The 22,922-nt window shown below is 34.2% G+C and overlaps 1 protein-coding gene across 7 annotated transcripts in view; it reads right to left on the reverse strand.

The window, feature by feature from the left end:
- The window catches only part of LOC149792939 (uncharacterized), a 78,948-nt gene that overhangs the window by 17,202 nt on the left and 38,824 nt on the right, over positions 1–22,922 (reverse strand). For 4 of the 7 annotated variants that reach the window (XM_089966787.1, XM_089966788.1, XM_089966789.1 and 1 more), the window contains 5 exons: positions 16,019–16,123; positions 13,287–13,373; positions 11,885–12,037; positions 4,131–4,230; positions 1,372–1,492 (listed from right to left, as the gene is read on the reverse strand). In XM_089966787.1, the coding sequence (XP_089822913.1) occupies positions 1,396–1,492; positions 4,131–4,230; positions 11,885–12,037; positions 13,287–13,373; positions 16,019–16,123 (542 nt within the window). In that variant the 3' untranslated portion in view covers positions 1,372–1,395. The remainder of the gene's footprint in view (positions 1–1,371; positions 1,493–4,130; positions 4,231–11,884; positions 12,038–13,286; positions 13,374–16,018; positions 16,124–22,922) is intronic. The other 3 variants (XM_089966790.1, XM_089966786.1, XM_089966792.1) reach the window with 2 other exon arrangements.

The raw sequence follows: 22,922 nt of genomic DNA on the forward strand, positions 1-22,922 counted from the left end.
ATGTTGATATAACCATCCATTCTGGTGAAGTGGCATCCACCTAGACCATATGATGTACATATGTGTAAAGTTTCATGGCAATTCTCTAAGTAACTTATGAGAAAGAGTGATAACAAATTAAGCTAATGAATGGATAGATGACAGGCAACAGGCCAGATGATAAGCTCATCCAGTCCATATGAAGAATAGCTAATATTAAAGTCTGATGGTCAACAGTCAACACTCTAATCAGATCAATCTACATTTGCTTATAAATATGTTCCTCATTTGTCTACATTATACAATCTTGCTCACAATTTACCAGGAAAGATGGACAGCCAGGACCAAATCAAGATAATGCAATGTAAACAGAGGTAACATTAATTGGTATAAGAAACGTTTTTAAGATATTATCATATGACTATATTATCAGTACAAATAATAATTAATTGTACTGATTGCTTAAGCATTATAATTCGTGGCTGACTCTCAATGATGAATTTTTCAACAGACATTTGTTCCGTTTGGAACATTCATGTTCTTTGTGATTGGCAAATGCATCATATAGTAATTTAGATAAGAGATGTCAATCACATATTTGAAGTCTCGATGATAATGGGGGTGTTTGGGTCGTAAATTTTAATTTCTCCTATAATTTGGGACAGTAAAGCTTCCTTAATCCTTAAACCCTCTTGCATGAGAAAGCAACTCCTTCCGCATAACAATTCTTTGGAATGCTATGTATTTCCTGTTCTGCTTCAGCATAATCTAAAAGTCACAAAGTCCACATAGGGCAAGAAAAGTAGGTCACTGTGGCCAAATTGTTTCAAACATGAATATCACTCCTTAAAATTAATGCATATATTAAGTATGATGACTGTATATTATGTAAAAGTCTCAAAAGTTGCATTATCACTGGAGCATGATAAATGTGACCTAATTTTGCTACTCCTAAAGATGGATGTCCCTCAACAAGTTTCAAGACACAATATACAACAGTTATACAAAAATAAACATCAATGACAAAGCCTCATGCAAACACAGACAGGATAGGTGACAATACTGCCATAGAAGTGATATATGTACCTCTACCTTGACAATACTGCCATAGAAGTGATACATGTACCTCTACCTTGACAATACTGCCATAGAAGTGATACATGACCCTCTACCTTGACAATACTGCCATAGAAGTGATACATGTCCCTCTACCTTGACAATACTGCCATAGAAGTGATACATGTACCTCTAACTTGACAATACTGCCATAGAAGTGATACATGTACCTCTAACTTGACAATACTGCCATAGAAGTGATACATGTACCTCTAACTTGACAATACTTTATAAAGCTGTGCACATTAAAGAGATATAACTGTTTAGAATACAAACCATTTATCATGTTTTGTCTTTACTTCACTTTGGGATGAAGTTTTTGCTAAGGAGGGGTTCACTGTAATCATCATCAGAGTTTGGTTCCTCCTTCATGGACTCTCCAAAGGTTTCCGCACCACTGAAAAATAAGCAGAAATATCACGAATAATGACATGAAACATTATTAAATATTAAACAATTCAGCCCTAAAATAATCTTAATCATATTTTCCCAAACAGTCTTTTATTCTTGGCACCAGAGGAGCTGCATTTAGTTTACCATTTGAAACATTATTGGTGTTAGCATTTTCTACCATTCCCATATTTACTGTAATTTATTTGTGACCGGTTATTTTCATTATTTGATGTGGAATGGTGGACTACAGAAGACAAATAAATTTCATTTTAAAACAGAATTCCATGACATATTTACTGTATGCTGTAGCTGGATGAAGTTTATGTCCACATTCTTTTGTGAACTGAGCTGAGTTTCTTTACTTCTATAAGATAACATTTAAACCATGCTAGAATATAGGGTGGACTCCATACTACATGTAAACCAATTTAAGTAAGGTCATCAAGTGTGTTACTATTAATATTAATTCAAACCCTATTTAGTAAAAAAAAAAGAATGGATAATATGTCACAGGCAAAGAAAGAATGAATCAGATAATTAGATATAAGACAAATACAAAACTTTGGGATGACAAATTATGTACTGATATAAAAAAGAATCTAAGGTGAGGATAAAAACACGCATAGAGGTAAGATAAATATAAGTGATTTCTCCATGAATACATTTTGTTTATATGAGGTAAGATAAATATAAGTGATTTCTCCATGAATACATTTTGTTTATATGAGTGCCAAAGCAAAGTTAGATCAAATATGCACTTCCAATGACAATGACAAACATCAAATGATTATGTGATAAAGGTCAGAGATATTAATTGAGAACCTAGCTTATGCTTGCATGAGTATAAGAATGAGAGAATCAGTCTGATCAAATACAAAGCATGCATGATTTCAAGCACTCTTTTAGGAAAAGATTAATGATAAAGTAGGATTATTTTATTTAAAATGTAGGGAAAATCTGGGAAAATCATACAAATGTTGGACAGAATCAAGATCTCTACTCAAGTTTTTTTCAAATCCAGAAAACTTTCAAGAATAAACAGGTTCCGCACTGCAGCAGACAACCCTTATCTGAAAATGCAGTTCAGACAAGGTTGACCATGCTGCCTCTACCTCATATGAGGCACAACAAACAGATGGACCATGCTGCCTCTACCTTACATGAGGCACAACAAACAGATGTACCATGCTGTCTCTACCTCACATGAGGCACAACAAAAAGATGGGCCATGTTGCCTCTATCTCACATGAGGCACAACAGATAGACCATGCTGCCTATACCCCACATGAAGCACAACAAACAGATGTACCATGCTGTCTCTACCTCACATGAGGCACAACAAAAAGATGGGCCAGGTTGCCTCTACCTCACATGAGGCACAACAAACAGATGTACCATGCAGTCTCTACCTCACATGAGGCACAACAAACAGATGGACCATGCTGCCTGGGCAAATTCACAATATCAAGAAATGAGATGTTCTGGTAAAACTGCATAAATTACTATAAAGGCAATGCAAGGCAGAGAAACTCTCTATAATGCTTATTACATAGAATCAATGGATAAAAGAATGTCCCCAACATGTTTATAAAGCAGACAGAGTATTGGCTGATTTGAAATTAATTAATCTGATGGAAGTTATGAATTTTAGAGAAAACAAAAAGTAGCATCTTTGTTTAACTTGGAGTACATATTTGTAGTAAACCTTAAACCTGAGGTGGCTTTTAGGAAACAACAATGTCCATGAACTTATAGGTCACTTCTACTCAACTGATAAAGGTTTATATTATCTATAAATAACTTACATCCCACTTATATGTAAAATGTAGGCAAAGCAGGCATCACAATTGTTTTCACTTGTATGGTACTTATATTATATAGACTAACATTTCACTTCAATACATATGCACGGTATAAGCAGCTTAAAAGTGACCTATTTGTCCCAAATAAGTCAAACATATATCACATAACTGTGTCAGAATAAGCTATATCCATAAGGGAATTAGCATGATGGAGTTCTGTAGACCCCAATCATTATGCATACTATACTGTCTTAATGTTCCTGATAACTTTATACTGAATAAATTGCATATCTGGGCAGGGGGATATTCTGTTGGTAAGTATGCTAGAAAAGTCCATATAATCCACATTATTTACTGTTGACTGCATTCATTGTGTCTGGTGTGAGACTGATTTCATTCATGGTATAGATATTTTATCCAGTGCAAGACTTGTTGCATTCAGTGAAGACATTAGGTGTGAAATTTATAGCATTCTTTATGTAGAAATCATATCTAATTTAAGACCTGCTGCACTCATTGTGTATGGTTGTCTCACAAGTAAAAGAAAGGACCATTTTGCTGACAATGATGACAAAGTCACGTTAACTTAGCACTTAATTCTAAAGTCAATGAGTTTGTATTCTTTGCTGACCTTTACAATGCTTTTAAAAGCCAAGACCTTTTAAAAATTTTCTCCTTCAGCCATAGCTGAAACATGACACATTTTTATTTCCTTGGCCCTTTGCTCTTTCAATGACAGGTTTGCTCTCGCAAACGACCTGTATCTACAATGGGGCACATGAATGGAAATGTAAATTTTGTCTCTAAGATGTGGTTGTTGATATTTAAAATCAGACTTACTCAGTCTGTGCCTTGTATCCTTCTGGATCAGCCTTCTTCTCATCCTTGTGGATGGACTGCATACCTGAATGACCTGTTTCTCTGAGTGAGTCTATGGAGTCTACGGAGGAAAAGTGCTTGATAATATCTCAATTAATGGTGATGAAATATGCATCCCTACTAATTCTTTCCCTTCTTGTTAGCAGTATCATACTATCATGTCAAATAATGAAATTTAAATGACAATGCTCTCCTTCCATGCAAAATAAATTATACACAACTCTGTAACACCTTTGTCTTTGTGTTAATACAGACAGATATGAGAAATACAGGAGATTACATATAAATCAGGTAAGCTTTATTGATTGCAACATGGAAGAAACAAATCTGCAACATGCTGCAGTTATGCTGTTTTTTTTAAAAGATGCTACAAGTAAAAAATATGGCATAATTTTGTTTCAAACTGACTAATGATGTTCATAATAAATTGCAAACATTTATAAAAATCAGATTTTTGTTTGTAAAACACATATGAACCTGCCAGAGCAATATCAAATTACAAGTGTTATAAAGCCTATACATCTTTAGTTAGCAGTACGAACAAAGATTATCTCAGGACAATTGCATAACATCCTGAGATATCCTGGTTAAATACTCAGCAGTCTCCTGTCTTTGAAATAATCATGTGATATTGTGAACTCAAGTTCAAGACACTTCATCAGGAGCTCTCAAGCGTTGCTATTTCTCAGTTAACTAAAGGATGTCTCTCTTGATTTCTCAGGCCCTTTTTCTTCGCAAAAAATGCTTGCGATGATTCAGGTTTAAATTTTTCTTACAGATTTTGGAAACTAAATAAAACATCCTTTCCAAAATTTGACTTCAAGCCTTTATAAATCTTTGTAACGTTTAATTTTAAAACAAAATAACACTGATTATTGGATGTGTTTAAATAAACAACTTTAACTTTCAATTTAGAGCTATTCAAAGTAAGTTTCCATATTCAGACTGTTTTATTTAATCATATGCACTTTTTATGTTAATCATTTTCATGTCACCATTTCTTAAGTATAAACTAGTCTTTTTACCTTATCATTTGATTTATCCCATAATTATTTTGTTACAAAAATAAAACAATGCTTGATTAGGCACATTTGGATGAATTAAGTACACACTAATGAAAGGCTCATTATTGCAGCAATTTTTACAAAAGGTGTCAAATTTGTTCACTGTGAAAACACAAGTTTTATTTCAACAAATTCTGTTGCAATAATTTAGTTCTATCACTTTTCCCAGATTTATTGTGAATTCAGTGCTAAGCAGTGTGAATACATCCATTTCCTAACATAACAAATATTCCAAACAAACATTTTCATTGTTATTTTTCTTTTTTCCATATCAAATAGCTAATTCTTTTTAATTTTAGTATTAAGGCTGATGATCATTGCATGGAACTTCGAAGTATCAAAGGTAGCTGTCAATGGCATTTAAGAATTATCTTAAGTAATAGGGGAATCATCTGCATATGGGGATACAACTACATTAACTGCAACTGCATTCAATAGGGAACAATTGTGAAACTCGACTAACTTGATAACTACCAAATAAAAAGTAACAGTAATTGGAAAAACTAAATGAAGCATATTACATGCAATACAAGTTAAAAAGGAGGGAAGGATTTAAAACCATTTAACAAAATGACTTGTGATCTGAGAATAAAACCCAGCACATTCCTCAAGGGAACTGACACTCTATTGGCTGCCAAAGATGTTCATCAATGCACAATAAAACCATTTCCTTTTCATAATGGTCAAGTTTGAAAACAACTTCTGATATTCTTAAGCAGTAATACAGATTTCCAAATCTGCCCCTGTGGTGGCCATATCTGATGTAAGATCAGCATTTAGGACCATCTAGCCATCATCAGAAGTCTACTGGTGTTAGCCCGATGTGAATGTAACCATTCTGTTCTGTAGCAACAAAAATATTTCTAAGAGTGACATCATATTGGCCACATTGCATATTATATCAGCAATGGTTATCATCTAGGACCAACTAGATACCAAAACAAGTGTTCTGCAGGAAACCTCATTCTGACAGAAACATCAATCTAGCACGAGTAGCAATAGCAAGATTTTCAAAATGGCAACCATGAGAGCCATATTTGCTATAGAACTGGTGCCATTTTCATATAATCTTCCTAGAGATTTTAAGTCTTCAGGTGAAAACCTCATATCACTTCCCATTTAAAAGTAATAACAATAACAATATTTTCATGATGGCTGCCTTTCTGGCATTTAGGACCAACAAGACATTATAAGAAATCTGATGTTAATATTGACATCAATCCATGAGAAGTAGAAATAACAGGATTTTCAAGATAGCTATGGTGGCACTATACTGGAGGTAAAAATTGTAAAATTTTCATTTAGATTCATCTTGACATCATTAATTTTATAGTCATATCACTATGATGTCTGCAGTGCAACAGTTTATAGTGATGTCTAGCATGGGGGCATCATGCTGCAGACATGTAGCATGATGTCTCACCCAATTATATTATCCTGACACCAGGCCAACCAGTCCTAACACTTACCTCTTAATGCTGAGCACCAAGCGAGAAAGCTGTTAGTACAATTTTTAAAAGTCTTTGGTATGACTCGGCTGGGGTTCAAACCTGCAACCTTATGCATCCAAGGCATATGCTCTAACCACTAGGCCACCAGAGCGGTAGAGTCATCTAGTGAAAACCCTATGCAGACACAACTTTCCATTCAGGAGAAACAGCAATAATAAGAGTTTAAAGATGGGGCTGCCATAATTTTCATTTACGGCAAACTAGATATATATTTTCAAGAAAACCATCTAGTGATACAACAATCAATTCAGGAGGAAAGCAACAAGATTTTCAAGATAGCCACATAACGTGGTACACAGCTTGTCCTTGATGGATGAAAATGTCTTGTCTAATTCAGCAGTTTGTTTCAATATATATATATATATATATATATATATATATATATATATATATATATATATATATATATATATAGACAGCTTGTCCTTGATGGAGGAAAATCTTGTCTACTTCAGTAGCTTTTTTCAATATATATATATATATATATATATATATATATAATGAAAAAAGCTGCTTAAGTAGACAAGACATTTTCCTCCATCAAGGACAAGCTGTTGGGAGAAGATGGTTATGATTTGAAGTTTCCGCTCAGAGAAAAGGGGATGGCTTTTAGCCATTTATACATCCGTACTGAATTGGAGAGAAGACAAAAAAGTGCAATTATTCTCTGCAAATTCAGCATGGCAAAATTTCAATCATCCTGACTGACAACTACCAGGCCAAGATAATGCAACAAATTGTTGTTAAAAAAAATCTTTATATGATGCAAAGGATGGGGTTGGAGGGGAATAGAGAAAAAAATGATAGAATGATATGCAGGGACGTATAGAATCAGTTGATGTGTCTTATTCAAATAATTTATTGCAATCTTTCTGCTATTGTACGATTGAGACAAAAGTATGAATTGAATAGCAGTGGAATTTAGTGACCATGTGGGATTCTCTCAAGGGAACTGAATTTTGGAGTGAACTGATTCAGCAGAACACATCTGAGGAGCCTTGAGTGAGAACTGAATACCTCAATGAAACTTCTGTTTGCTCACTCAACAGTAAAGTGTAAGTTTAAAATTTATTATCTCTAAACATTGATTTTTTTCCCTACTAAATGCTTTCCAACCACTTTGACCACCTACCCACCCACCCCAAAAAACTTGATGGATTTGCACAATTTGGGGACATTCTGATGATGAAATTTCCATCATATAAAAGAACTTTCACCCATGTTTATATCATAGCTCTGTATCCTATTAAGTCCACAGGCTCAAAACATGCTGTTCAGCCCTGACTGGTGTGGATGGTGGCATCTGATTCTCAGCTGATGCCAATCAGTGGTCTAGCAGATGGTGTTGCTCCTACCTCACAGATGGGTGGGTGGGACACAACTTGCTTTTCTACTAGAGGGAACAACTGGTGGTCCAGTGAACCAAGGCATCTCACTTCTGTCCACATGGGTTTGAGCTTTGGATTTGCCCAATGTGTGTGAGAAAGCTTGCCAGTAGCTTCCTGTGAGGCAGTGGTTAGTCCTGAGGTTTTCTGGGGCTCTGCCTCCCTAGCAGGATTGTGCAAACTCTGCCATATGGAATTTGAGAAGATGACGCTCCTCCCCTCCTCCGCAACTCACTCTCTAGCTCATTCCCTAGGAACGAGTCTCAGGAACACCAAGTGCCTCTGAAGAAACTTTTCTATTCTTTCTCTGAAGGAATAAAATATGGAAAATTACACAAACTCTAAAAAAGAAAATGAAGGTGCTTTCTTCCTTGCCCTTGTTAAGTTCATCTATGTTTGTCATGGTCCCAGACCACAGACTGCAAAAGGGACAACCATCTGCACTTTTACAGTCAATACAGGCTACATTCAATTTGGTGGGCTGGGTGTCCCAAAAGTCTTTCTTGCCCCCACACCTCCCAACTCCATGATTAGACATTGCTGCAAGCAAAATCTGTGACATAATTTACAGAAAACATCTATGCAGGTTTTTTTGTGACACTACACTGTAAATATATGGACTTTAAAGAAAAAGGTAATTCAAACAACAAGATCTCACCATCATGGTATCATTCCATATAAGAATTTGAAACAACCACTTATAAAAAGCACCATGAAACCCCCAAAAATGTAGATAGGAACATACAGCTACCTAAGGGTATCTATTTAGACCAGAAAAGCCATAAACAGGATAAAAACTGGAAAAACTAAACTAGCAAACAGTTTTGGAAGGTTTATAGGACCAAACCAGCAACCACTAACTGCTTTAACTGCCACACCACCGAAGATCTACACCACATATTCAATATATGCCCAAAATATCAACCTGCTAGGAAAATATTTATCAAAAACCAAAAAGAGATTGGATCACCACACACATACCCAGAGGTCTAAGATCCACTGGGCGATATCATTAGGTATTTGATTCCCGAAAGATTATTTACGTCCTCCAGGAATCTTATGGACTCTAATAGAAATAAACAATCAGCATATAAAAATATAATTAAATTCATAGACTCAGCAGGAGTTAGGAACAAAATATAACTATCCCCAAAAAACCAAAAGACCCAGTAACTAGCTAAATAAATTTAGAAGTCCCCACATAAAAATCCATAACATATTCAATTTTATAAAAATATTAATAAATAATTCACTTATGAAGCACCTATCAAAAGCTAAGGAAACCGCAAAATTGGATGTCCTAGATGTCCTTAACGAACCTAGTAATCAGCTAGGACTCCGGTCTCTTGCTAATAAAGTAAAAACAACATTCAATCTCTAAAAACATTAATAAATAAATAACTTAAGTAGGCAATATCTAAAAAATTATAAAGAACATAACATAGGAAGCACACCCTAAACACCTCGACTAGTAATACCATAATAACCTTGAAAATCTATCTTCATACATGATTTCTACTAGGAATCACTATAAACAGCATATAACACCCACCCATTTTAGAACATTTTGAAGAAGAAAGAAAAAAGAAAAAAAGACAACAAAAAACTTCCAAGAAACACCCGGCAAATGCAACAAGAACCCATCGATGTGAACCAACCAGAACTATTCCTGAGCTCTCCTTCCCACTAATGACAGTCAACCATTCAACTGTAAGGGACCTTTAAGGACTCACAGATTGAGGCCAAACTATCAGGGTTCCTTGAACCCATAAAAGCCTGGGGGAGGTGGCACCATTCCCTTCCCCAGGAACAACTAGCAGGCTGCGGTGCAGTCAGAAGAAAGTGGCACATGCACAATTGTGCACACACTGCTATTATTAAACTCAACAACAACAACAATCACTGATGTTTCAACTTCAACAAAAAATCAGTTCTAAACCTAGTATAGGCTGAAAAGTAATTATTAAACAACAAATAATATGTTTTAATAAAGTATGACAACCATACTTATGCAAGTACTGGAGATGAAAAGTTAGCAAGATAACAGATTAGTAAGATTGCTAAAATGAAAATAATAATAAGTAATACCATCCTATGCCGACTTTATATGAATCAATAGGTGTTCAACACTAATACACTTATGAACAAAATGACTGGTGTACAACCTCCTTATGGGAAAGTCAGAATAAGTGACTATAAATGATATGAATAATAGTACTAAAAAAGTATCAAGATCAGGCCACAAACCAATCCAGCAAGCTGGTGAAATCTACATACTTACCTGGAAAAAAAAGACTAATACAAATAATTCTCAATGACAATAAATATACCCAGAAACCTCTATGAGTGGTAGGAAGCCTATACATGCGGTATGTGAAAAACTCTCAAGTGAGACAATTCTGAACAGGAATCATGATACTGTAATTAAAAGTAATTTATAACTATAATCATAATGTCATAATGAAAAATGCATAATTTGTGATTCATGCTCAAAGACAAGGCAAATATGTACAAAGCGCGATCTTTTTAATCCGTCTAAACTATGGCTCGAAGGAAAAGAATCAGGATTAGTGCACATAGGGAAGATTATTACAGGGTGGACTTCAGAACATTAGAGTCACTCGATGGGAGGATCAATCAGCATCAAATATTTAAGGATATTTTCTGTCGTTGCAATAAAAAATTAATTAAGCTATGCAATAGTAACAGATAATGTATTACTGATATTAAATGTTGCCTCTATAAGCACATTTCAATGAATGATATTAAATATTGCCTCTATAAGCACATTTCAATAACTGATATTAAATGTTGCCTCTATAAGCACATTTCAATGACTGATATTAAATGTTGCCTCTATAAGCACATTTCAATAACTGATATTAAATGTTGCCTCTATAAGCACATTTCAATGACTGATATTAAATGTTGCCTCTATAAGCACATTTCAATGACTGATATTAAATGTTGCCTCTATAAGCACATTTCAATGACTGATATTAAATATTGCCTCTATAAGCACATTTCAATGACTGATATTAAATATTGCTTCTATAAGCACATTTCAATAATATCATGTTCATTATATGATGGGAATCTTCACATTTAAGTTAGATGTTTCATGATAGATGGAATAAAAACAAGAGGTCAAAGTGGGCCTGATATTGCTTATCTGACTGAATCTACTTAACGTGTAAATGCAAGGACAGTTCACTAAGATATCTGATGATACATCTTGTTAAATTTTTTTACAAATGTGACCCCTGTTCTATTATCGATATTATTAAAATGTCTACTTGAGAGAATTTTGGCCAGTTAAATGATTGTCAAACATCCATGTCACCAGCATCATCATAAGTATTCCATTCTGACACTCCAACAACTGTTTGAAAGACCCACTAATACACAAAACTGTTAAGTATGGAATTGGTCATTTTACAGACTGTCTACCTTGAGAGATATTTATCATGTTTCCCCATGTCCAATTCAAAATTTCAGCCACCTACGTGTAGACTGTCATACAATCACTGACAGCTGGTCAGACATCAACAGTTCTATAAAATAAATTGTAGTATGCATGTGGCTATCTCTAGCTTCAATGGTCCTCTACAATTAGCTAACACAACCATACTTTTTTGTGATAACAAGTTGGGACTGCATTTGTATCTGCTGCACCTACCCTGTCCCATGCAAGATTCTTATCAAACCTCATTCTAAAACATTCAACAAATACAGCCGCTTCCTCCATGTCTCACCTGAGCTAGAACTGCTACAAGTCTCATAGGTGATGACCTTTTCTTGTGATGACATCCACTGTCTTTGATTACTCTCTCTTTCTGTCCCTTTTACTGTAATACCTAACTCATCAAAGGTTGGTTGAGTGGCTTGGACGTGGTTTTCATGCTCACCTGAAATTTATATAATATGTTCTACCTTTATAACTGACCAATTCTCTAAAAGCAGGCTCCTGAAAATAGGTGACCATACATGCATATTTGTAAAACATTTATCATTTTGCAGATCTGATTTCTTCCTTTTTCTAAATTTTTAAGTTATGTAACTTGTCTTTTTATGATTTTTATGTCTGCGCACATGAGAACATTACATCTCCTTAAGCGTACTTCAATGATTGACATGATGCTGATGATCATGATGCTGATATTATCTCACTGCAATTCTAACAGTCTAAGACAGAAGGAGTGAAAATAAGAGGCATTTTGTTGTTTACTCATTTGTTGTTGTTTACTCATTTGTTGTTGTTTACTGATAATAAGACAAGATTCCTTTATTAAAAATACTGGGGACATTTAACTCATGAATAACTGTCAAAATCAAAACTCAATTTTTTTAATGTTCTACTAGTTGCAGATTGATGCCATGATGTCTCTGCAAGTAATAGTGAAACTTCTTCTTAACACTACAAATCCTTGAACTTGTCTCCATCATAAATGGTATCTGTGAAACAAAGCTTTTTATTCACCAAGTACTCATTTTGTATGCCTTGCTTTCCTTCATCACATCTGGGAATGAGTATTGGATAAGCTAAGGTAGTTTAATTATAATGCTTAATACACAGTAATATTTACAGCAGTGTTTGAGTGTCGCTTGAAATCAGCTGACTTGACACATGACAGTGACCATTCACTCTTTACAAAAATAGGATTTGCATGCCTTTGAACTTTTCTTTTATTCCATTCCCTTTAATTGAATTCATAAAAAAAGATGCATTTAGCTCTATAGTTAACTAATACACACATCCTTCTCTGTGTCTCTGTGAAAACAACAATAATTTCAAGTAGCCTAGGTTGAATTTCGTTATCCCTATTAAAACCATCTTCTTTGTTATTCCGATTGATTCAAGTCCCACTCCTTTACTTTATGTGTCAACAAGTTTTCATTACAACATCAAAGTCATGTGATTTACTTGTAAAGGTGTCACTCACAACCACGCATACAGATGAATGAATTGAGTGAGTAACAACAATCTCAATTATCCCAGCTACGAAGATATCCATTTGCATGTTCCAATTCTGAAACAATTTTATCTGCTAGAACTTCTCTGGCTACACATATCCCATGCAAGATTCTCAGTAAACCTCATTCTAAAACGTTCAATCAATACAACCACTTCCTCACTACCTGTACTCTTGCTATTACCTTCTCTTCCAGTTGCTCTCACATTTACGGTAACACCTAACTCATCAAGGGATGGTGGAGTGGCTTGGATGTGGTGTTCATCCTCATCTGAAATTTATATAATATTTGATAGTTTTATAACTGATTTAGCTTTTAAGAGTAGGTTCCTAAAAACAGGTGACCACACTTCTATATTTCTGAAACACTGACCATTTTGCAGATTTGTTTTTTCTTAATTTTTAGAGTCTTAAGTTGTCTGTGTTCTTATTATGTCTGTGCCCAAGATACAATTTTCCCTCTTTATCATATTTCAATGATTGTCATGTTGCTGATGATATTATCTCATTGCAATCTTAACATTACAGTTATATGCTTTATGAATGATGGAGATAAACATGAGTCCCAAGTGGGGGCTGAAACTGCTCATCTGACTCACATCTACCTAACAAATAAATGCTATGACAGCTCATTATAGCAGTAAATTTTATAAAAGGTGTCAAATTTGTTCATTGTGAAAACACAAGTTTTATTTCAACAAATTCTGTTGCAATAATTTAGTTCTATCACTTTTCCCAGATTTATTGTGAATTCAGTGCTAAGCAGTGTGAATACATCCATTTCCTAACATTACAAATATTCCAAACAAAAGTTTTCATTGTTATTTTATTTTTTTCCAAATCAAATAGCTAAGTCTTTTTAATTTGAGTCTTAGGGCTGATGATCACTGCATGGAACTTCGAAGGTAGCTGTCAATGGCATTTAAGAATTATCTTAAGTAATAGGGGAATCATCTGCATATGGGGATACAACTACATTAACTGCAACTGCATTCAATAGGGAACAATTGTGAAACTCGACTAACTTGATAACTACCACACAAAAAGTAACAGAAATTGGAAAAACTGAATGAAGCATATTACAAACAATACAAGTTAAAAAGGAGGGAAGGATATTAAACCGTTTATCAAAAAGACATGTGATCTGAGAAAAGAAACCAACACATTCCTCAAGGGAACTGACACTCTATTGTCCACCAAAGATGTTCATCAATGCACAATAAAACCATTTCCTTTTCATTATGGTCAGTTTGAAAACAACTTCTGATATTCTTAAGCAGTAATAGAGATTTCCAAATCTGCCCCTGTGGTGGCCATATCTGATGTAAGATCAGCATTTAGGACCATCTAGCCATCATTAAAAGTCTATTGGTGTAAGCCCCATGTGAATGTAACCATTCTGTTCTGTAGCAACAAAAATATTTCTAACAGTGCCATTATATTGGTCACATTGCATATCAGATCAGCAATGGTTTTAATCTAGGACCAACTAGACACCAAAACAAGTGTTCTGGAGGAAATCTCATGCTGACAGAAACATCAATCTAGCATGAGTAGCAATAACAAGATTTTCAAAATGGCAACCATGAGAGCCATATTTGATATAAAACTGGTGCCATTTTCATCTAATCTTCCTTGAGATTTTAAGTCTTCTGGCAAAAACCTCATGTCAGAATCACTTCCCATTGAAAAGGAATAACAATAACAATATTTTTATGATGGCTGTCTTTCTGGCATTTAGGACCAACAAGACATTATAAGAAATCTTATTGTGAAAATCTGAAGTTAATATTGACATCAATTTGACAGGAGTAGAAATAACGGGATTTTTAAGATAGCCATGGTGGCACTATACTGGAGGTAAAAACTGTAAATTTTCATTTACATTCATCTAGACATTATTGGAGTCATCTAGTAAATACCCCATGCAGACACAACTTTCCATTCAGGAGAAACAGCAATAATAAGATTTTAAAGATGGCTGCCATCATTTTCATCTAGGGCAAACTAGATATTATGTCTTTTAACGTAAACCATATTGAGATACAACAGTCCATTCAGGAGGAACAGCAACAAGATTTTCTCGATAGTCACAGAACACAGTCCACATATTGACCATCCAAGGGGCATCATTTTTAACAGGACCAACTAGACCATGCAATTAATGTGTGAATCAAGTTTCCTTCTTGTAGTTTGGAGGTTTGGCAATAACAAAATTTTGCTAACAGATATCTGGATGATGTACATAATTATGTCAGACAACAAGCCATTCCATAAGCTCTTTTGGAGTTGAACCAGTAGAGATAAAAATGAATAAAAATCAAGAATGAACTAAAAACGACTGGAGAAAATGTGGAATATAAATTACATTAATTTTTATTTACAAACTTCAGGGCAATGATCTTGGCACATGACAGTGACCACTCACTCTTTACAAAAATAGGATTTGCATGCCTTTGAACTTTTCCTTTATTCCATTCCCTTTATTTGAATTCATACAAATGATGCATTTGGCTCTATAATTAACTAATACACACATCCTTCTGTGTCTCTGTGAAAAAAACAATAATTTCAAGTAGCCTAGGTTAAATTTCTTCATTCCTTTTAAAACCATCTTTGTTATTCTGACTGATTCAAGTCCCACTCCTTTACTTTATGTGTCAACAAGTTTTCATTACAACATCAAAGTCATGTGATTCACATGTAAAGGTGTCACTCACAACCACGCATACAGATGAATGAATTGAGTGAGTAACAACAACCTCAATTATCCCAGCTACGAAGATATCCATTTGTATGTTCCAATTCTGAAACAATTTTATCTGCTAGAACTTCTCTGGCTACACATGTCCCATGCAAGATTCTCAGTAAACCTCATTCTAAAACGTTCAATCAATACAACCACTTCCTCACTACCTGTACTCTTGCTATTACCCTCTCTTCCAGCTGCTCTCGCATTTATGGTAACACCTAACTCGTCAAGGGTTGGTGGAGTGGCTTGGAGGTGGTGTTCATCCTCATCTGAAATTTATATAATATTCAATAGTTTTATAACTGATTAAGCTTTTAAGAGTAGGTTCTTAAAAGCACGTGACCACACTTCTATATTTTTGAAACAATGACCATTTTGCAGATTTGTTTTTTCTTCATTCTTAAAGTTTTAAGTTGTCTCTGATCTTATTATGTCTGTGCCCAAGATACAATTTTACCTCTTCAGCACAGTTCAATGATTGACATGTTGCTGATGATATTATCTCATTGCAATCTTAACATTACAGTTATACATTATATGAATGATGGAGATAAACATGAGTCCCAAGTGGGGGCTGAAACTGCTCATCGACTCACATCTACCTAGCAAATAAATGCTAGGACAGCTAACCAAGAAATCTTGGTTAGGACAAAGCTTTATGAGATTTAATAGTCTTTATCTGTTTTAATAATGGTAGCTATATCAGAGGCCAATTTAGCATTTCTCCAACTTAAATGGCCCTGTTGTGTAATATTTTATAGGAAGTTCCATCAACTTCTGCTGCCTGGTTTCGGAACAGATGTCATTTTAAGGGCTATTTTATTTTAGCAACTTCTTCCAAACTGAAAAGCTCTTATGCTAGGATGCTTTTAGTTGTTGTTGTTGTTGTTGTTGTAGGGTTTAACGTCATTTTTCAGCACACGATAGGCTATACATGGCGGCCAGTATTAATGGTGGAGGAAGAACTCAGGAAAACCCCAGAAAGAACCACCCACCCACGAGAAGCTACTGACAAGCTTTCTCCCATATCCACATTAGCCGAATCCGAGACTCAAACCCAAGCAGACAGAGGTGGGATGGCAGTGATCCATAACAAAGCACTTTAGACCACTCAGCCACTCGGGGCCCCACTGCTTTTGGTAAACTTTGGTCTAATTCTGTTGGGCAGGTTAGTAAATCATGTTAGGATTCTTTTTTAAATTTTCTGCTATGTAACCAACTTCAATGGTTCAGCATCATGTACATCAGCTTAAAAGGCCTTCTAGCCAAGATGCAATTTGTAAAATTTCATCTGGTTCAACAGCTTTTTATTAGGTTCTTTAAATGTTGACATATATCATTTATTAACGGTGGCCATGTTTGATCTTGGATAGACATAAAGTTTTCTTGATAACTTACAGAAGTTGTCCAGAAATGTAGAATGCACTATAAGTGAGGCCATGAGTTAATTGTGAACCTCAAAGAATTTCGGGAAAAGCATGTCAGCCTCACAGTGAGAAAAGGGGGGGGGGGGGCTTTTTAATGGTGTTTAGTGGTTGAATACTCATTTTATAGATACCATGGTTCCCAAGCTTTTTTAAAGACAAATTTCCAGGTCATTTCCAAGGTTTTACCAGGATGAAAAGATGAAATTAATTTTTCTTCAAGGTTCACATATGACTATTACTGAATGGAATTCAAGAACATTTTAGCTTATAAAACATGCATTTTTAAAAACATCATAGATGTTTCTGTTTTGAGACTGATAAAAAATCTAAATCAGAAAAGATGATCATGCACTAAACCACAAAATGTATCACATGAAACAAGTTTGACTACTGTATATTCCTGTAAACTGTCATGTAAAATCATTTCAATGTACAGAATAAAAACTCTAACTTTACTTGGCTGACCTTCATTAAGTTGGTATGAGAAAACAACATCATCAACATAAATTAGTTTTGTTTCCTTTAAAACATTTAATTCTAAACAAATCAGAATAATCAGTTGTAAATCAAGATAACACTTTATATGCATGTTATAGAAAATAAACATTTTTTATCATAGTATGAAAAAAAAGAAGGAAAGTATAGAATCTTATCTTGTAAAGAAAAACATCTAAACCCTAAAACAGTCTGTGCCAATAAAACCCAAAACAAGATTTTTCAAACAAACTAAACTCCTGAAGATGATCTGGTTAAAATCCATGATTTAAAAATTCATTTTGAAAATGTTTGATTAAATTTAAACAAAAAGACTTTCAAAATTATATACTACTATATAAAGATACATGGACTGAATTTTCTGTAAAATCAACATATATCTTATGTCTGCTTGTATTGCAACAAACCAGTTCTAAAAACCCGTATTGATACTCACAGGAGTTTGTATCATTATGTGACATTCAATATAAGGGACGAAAATCTCCCATTTTTCTAGTAACCTAAATAAGATCTGAAACCTGAATGCTTCAAGCTACATGTCACAGTGTAATAGTTTAGCACCAAAGTTCAGCTCAGAGATTCAACAATCGGACTACAAATATTTGACTAAGAATGAATGGCAGTCCATTTTCTAATCTGGGTTTCCTCTGAATATTTCCACATTTTTCCCATTTGGACATTTAGGTTGTGATGTGGGGTTGGATCAATTGAAAAAATTGGAATTTTCCACCATGGTGTGGTAGCAGCATTTGGTATTCTCTTACCAGTAAATGTAAACAATATTACATTGAGTCATACATGCATGAAATCTCTAGGAAAAATGATTCTTTTCTTCTGAGAAATGGCAAGTATTATAATCGTTATGTCTTTAATCTGCTGACAGATTAGAAAAAACTACAGCCTAGATGAAAACTGACCTGGTACTTGCCATTTGCATTACTAGTCACATGACTAAACAAATCTCAGACTATGACATTGGAAGTCCAATACTCATGTGACAGCCAAATCGTTAATGTTGTTGTACAAAAATTCAAATATATTAAATGAAAGTCAGATATCTTTTGTAAAAACCAAAAATAACACATCATTCTCAAAATATTTATTTTGGAAACAACGACCAGAAACCTGCAATCTGGACAGTCAGCTTCATCAAGCACATAGCACATGTCACTGTGTCACAATAAAACCTGTAATAGTTAGTCTCAGAACAAATATATAAAGAATTTTATGTTCTTTCATTTTTCTTCTTCATTACTGCAAAGAGTATACAACTTTCATTTAATATTGTTGTTTTTTTTCTACAACATTTGAAATAGGTTGTTATTGATATCACATGATTACTGGATCTATGATGACATGAACATGTGGGTTGTGAGATTTGTGTACTCGTACAACTAGCGTCCTCTTGTCTTTCAGCAGATTAAAGACATAACAATGTAAAACTCAAAATTTCTGAGAAAATAAATAATTTTCATATCGATGTCATGCAGGTATGACTTGATGTAACCAGTCCACTAACTGACTCTAATCTACTGAGTATTTGGATTGGCTCAATAAATATGTTTATGGCAAGCAGCTAAGTGATTTATACTGCAACTTTCAAATATTCTAGTCAGAACTCAATAAATTTAACTCATGATCAATTCAGTTAAGACTCAGTTACATAATTGTTTCTGGTATCAAGTGTTGTCGAAAAAGTCCCAGACCTTTCCTGATTTTCATCAATATTTGCAAAATTCAAGGACTTTTCTCTGTCAGGAATTCTTTTTACCATTTATTCCAACATTTTCCTGATTTCCTGGTAGCATGGGAACCCTGAGTCACACGGGAAATAATTGCCAATAACAGCTTTTGATAATGAACTTGTTTGCTTTTTTGTATAAATTAACTTTCATTTCAAGATATCTCCTCTCTGAAAAATCCTTAAAAACATTACAAGAGTTTCAACAGCCATCATGTTAACATGAAAACATTGTATAATACTTCAATGTCTTTTGTTATTGTTTGATTCATAAAATAATCAAGATTCTTTTACCTCAAAACCTGGGAAAAGCTATTTAGTGAAACAACAATCAATATCAAAACTGGTGTCATGATTTCATTACAAGAAACAGTAAAACTTCATCACATCCTTAAATATGAGTGCCAGTTCAAGAATTTTAAGTTCAGTTCAAGCCTTGGATTTCACTACTCCATAAATAAACTGTATCTGTGAAACAAAGGTTTTTATTCACTAAATACTCAGCATGCTTGCCTGCATTGCTATCTTTTGATCATGTCTGTGAATAAGTATAAATTAATTTAAGGTAATTTTTTATATTACTTACATACAAATATTTATAACTGTATTCAACTGAACAAATGAAATGAGATGACATGACAAACAACCATTTATCATTTGAAACATCACTTAGCTTCCATTTCTTTGGTATAATAAAGCCATCATTTTGTATAAAGTGCTGTTAAAATCCACCCACCTCTACCATTTTGGACAGCATTGTCTAAGCAACCAGATGAAATTGCTTTATTTTAAAGAAATATACTTCAAGAGTTATTTCTAAATTCCTAATTCAAACCTCTGGAAGGATACAAGTTTCAGTTATTCATCAGAAACATGTAACAAACTGAAAACAATACAGAAATAAAGCTGGTCGACAAGAAACATTTTATCACTTTAAAAATAATCCTACATATAACCTTTTGTATGGTGCTAAATAGCCTGACAGTGCTGATGCACCTTAAAATATACAATCAATCAATCAATAAACAGAAATAAAGATATGATGTGTATGGAATATGCATGATTCACAAAAGGGAAAATAACAAGAAACTAATTCTATTTAAAATAAATCAAATTTTTAAGTAAGCTATGTTTCTCCAAGAATACTTGCCCAATTACATTACATTAGGAATATTGCCTGCTACCTCACGAATCCAGCCTTACTTATAAGATGAAAATAGGCTTTTCCTGCCCATTTCAATAGACAAAGGGCAATAACTCTTGCCCATTACTTGCCCTTGCAGGTATCACTAATTTTTAGCTGAGCAGGATATTAAAGATGATGATAGCATGGCAGGGTAGGTGGGAGGGATTTTAAGTTATGTGATTGGGTAATTATTCTTAAAGAAACATAATTTACTTTAAATTTTGCTTTTTATTTTGAATATGTTCCTCAATCAAATTACGTTAGGAGATAAATAATAGGAGGAGGGGATGCTGAGAATCCAACCTCTACCTCACGTATCCTTCTAGGGAAGGATAGCTGGATTCCCAATGGCACTTGTACTCTTTACCTCTATGAAACGTCAGAAGCAGTGATATCAGTTTCTAAAAGTAGGCATTCGGACAAGGCGAAAAAGCATAATGGCATTCAGTCTTCTTAATTGTGTTATTATTCTTATCATTGTTCTTACTGAAAACCATGTACCAGGCATTAAATTTGTTCATCTGAATATAGCATTCCAATATTTAGTTACAGTGTTGCTTAAAGCCTGGAATTTAAAGGCTTTCAAGATGAATGGGTCAGGGATGATTTTTCATTCCGGTGGCAGCCACTCACCAATTTCAGTAAATTTATAATAATTGTTTAAACTAACAGTGTTTAAACCTTACAATTTTGACCAAAGTACTTGAAATGTAATAGTATTGATTTTAATCACATTATATTAGAAACATTTTATACATTTACAAATAAAATTCAAAAAGGTGTTGGAGGACACAGGTAGTTGAATGAGGGTCCTTGAAGCACATAAATAAAATTCTTAAGAGTAATGTTCTCAATTAAAAATGTGTATCTTATCATGAGGTTAATGAGGGTCTTGCCAAAAACAAGTGTGTAAAAATAAAAAACACAATAAGAAATGATTGCGGTTTCACACTGAGGCTTTCTCCAAAAACATTAACTCTGATTGTTCCTCTGTGGTTGACCCAAGCAAAGCCTAATCAGCCAAATAAAAACACACCTCAGTGATATTAAAATTAATGAAGAAAGAGGCTGCACAGATGCAAAAGACCAGTGAAATATTTCTGTTACTAACGGCCATTTCACTTGATAATTTAACACTCGGTGGACAAAATCATCAGACACCGTTTGATTCAAACTACTGTTACAAACGCGGCTAGTTGAACCAATATGTAGACAGCTTGTTGATTAAGCATTGCATATACTTGAGACAACCCTGCAAACACTTAATAGTGCACAAAATGGCTATTGACATTTACTGACACTCAACCGCCCAATGCTACAGTGCTGATGTGAGCTTGACTAGGTATGCCACCAAAGCAGATTTGTCTGAGTTTACCAGCCGGGTTGTTGTTGATGTCTACATGAGTGAGCTTGTAATTTCTGAAGAATCAAACTGGCAAAGTAACTTAAAATTGACGTTTAAAATCATCTTGTCAGGCTCAGACACAAGGTTCTGCTGCAAATAATCAGACCAAGGTCAGTGACATCTGACAAATCAAAGACTCTAGTATCTCCATTATATTTATTAAAGACTATGTTAATAATGATAATGCCAGAACAAAACAATGCTTGGATGAACAAATTACAGATGTACCCCCCATCGTGTGTAGTAACTTTATGAAGCACAATTAATCAAAGAAGGAAATAAATGAAATCATGACTTTAGCAATGGTCAACTTGTTTTCACTTCTCTTGACAGTGGTTTTGATAGAGCTAAACATCACATCTTAAAGGTTTGCAAGATCAGATCATTCTTGTTTATCATGACTGGAAGTAGAGATACATGGTGTGAATTTTGTTGCATTTAAAAATAATTAAGCATCATCATGGTTTTGATTTTGTATGACATATCACACAGAAGGATGAAGTTTGTATAAATACAATATCAGCATCTCTAGCCAGAGAAGAAATTTAGTTCAGAGGACTGAAAATTCTCCCACAAGAGTTTGCAATCATCTTTGGTGTTTGTAGCTATATTGGATTCATCACTACATATAAGTGACAAATAATGACCATAATGATGGGTAATTGATAACATAAAAATGGACGCCAATTTTGACAGTAATTTTGTACCACTTACCAAAGAATATCTGCTTCAAAAATGGCATTACTAGACTCAACAATAATTATGTTAAGGGCAGAATAAAAAAAAAAGCATTGGAACCACCTGATGAGTGTGC

This window comes from Sinohyriopsis cumingii, chromosome 8 (assembly GCF_028554795.1).
Source record: "Sinohyriopsis cumingii isolate HCF-2022 chromosome 8, ASM2855479v2, whole genome shotgun sequence".
Taxonomy (NCBI): domain Eukaryota; kingdom Metazoa; phylum Mollusca; class Bivalvia; order Unionida; family Unionidae; genus Sinohyriopsis; species Sinohyriopsis cumingii.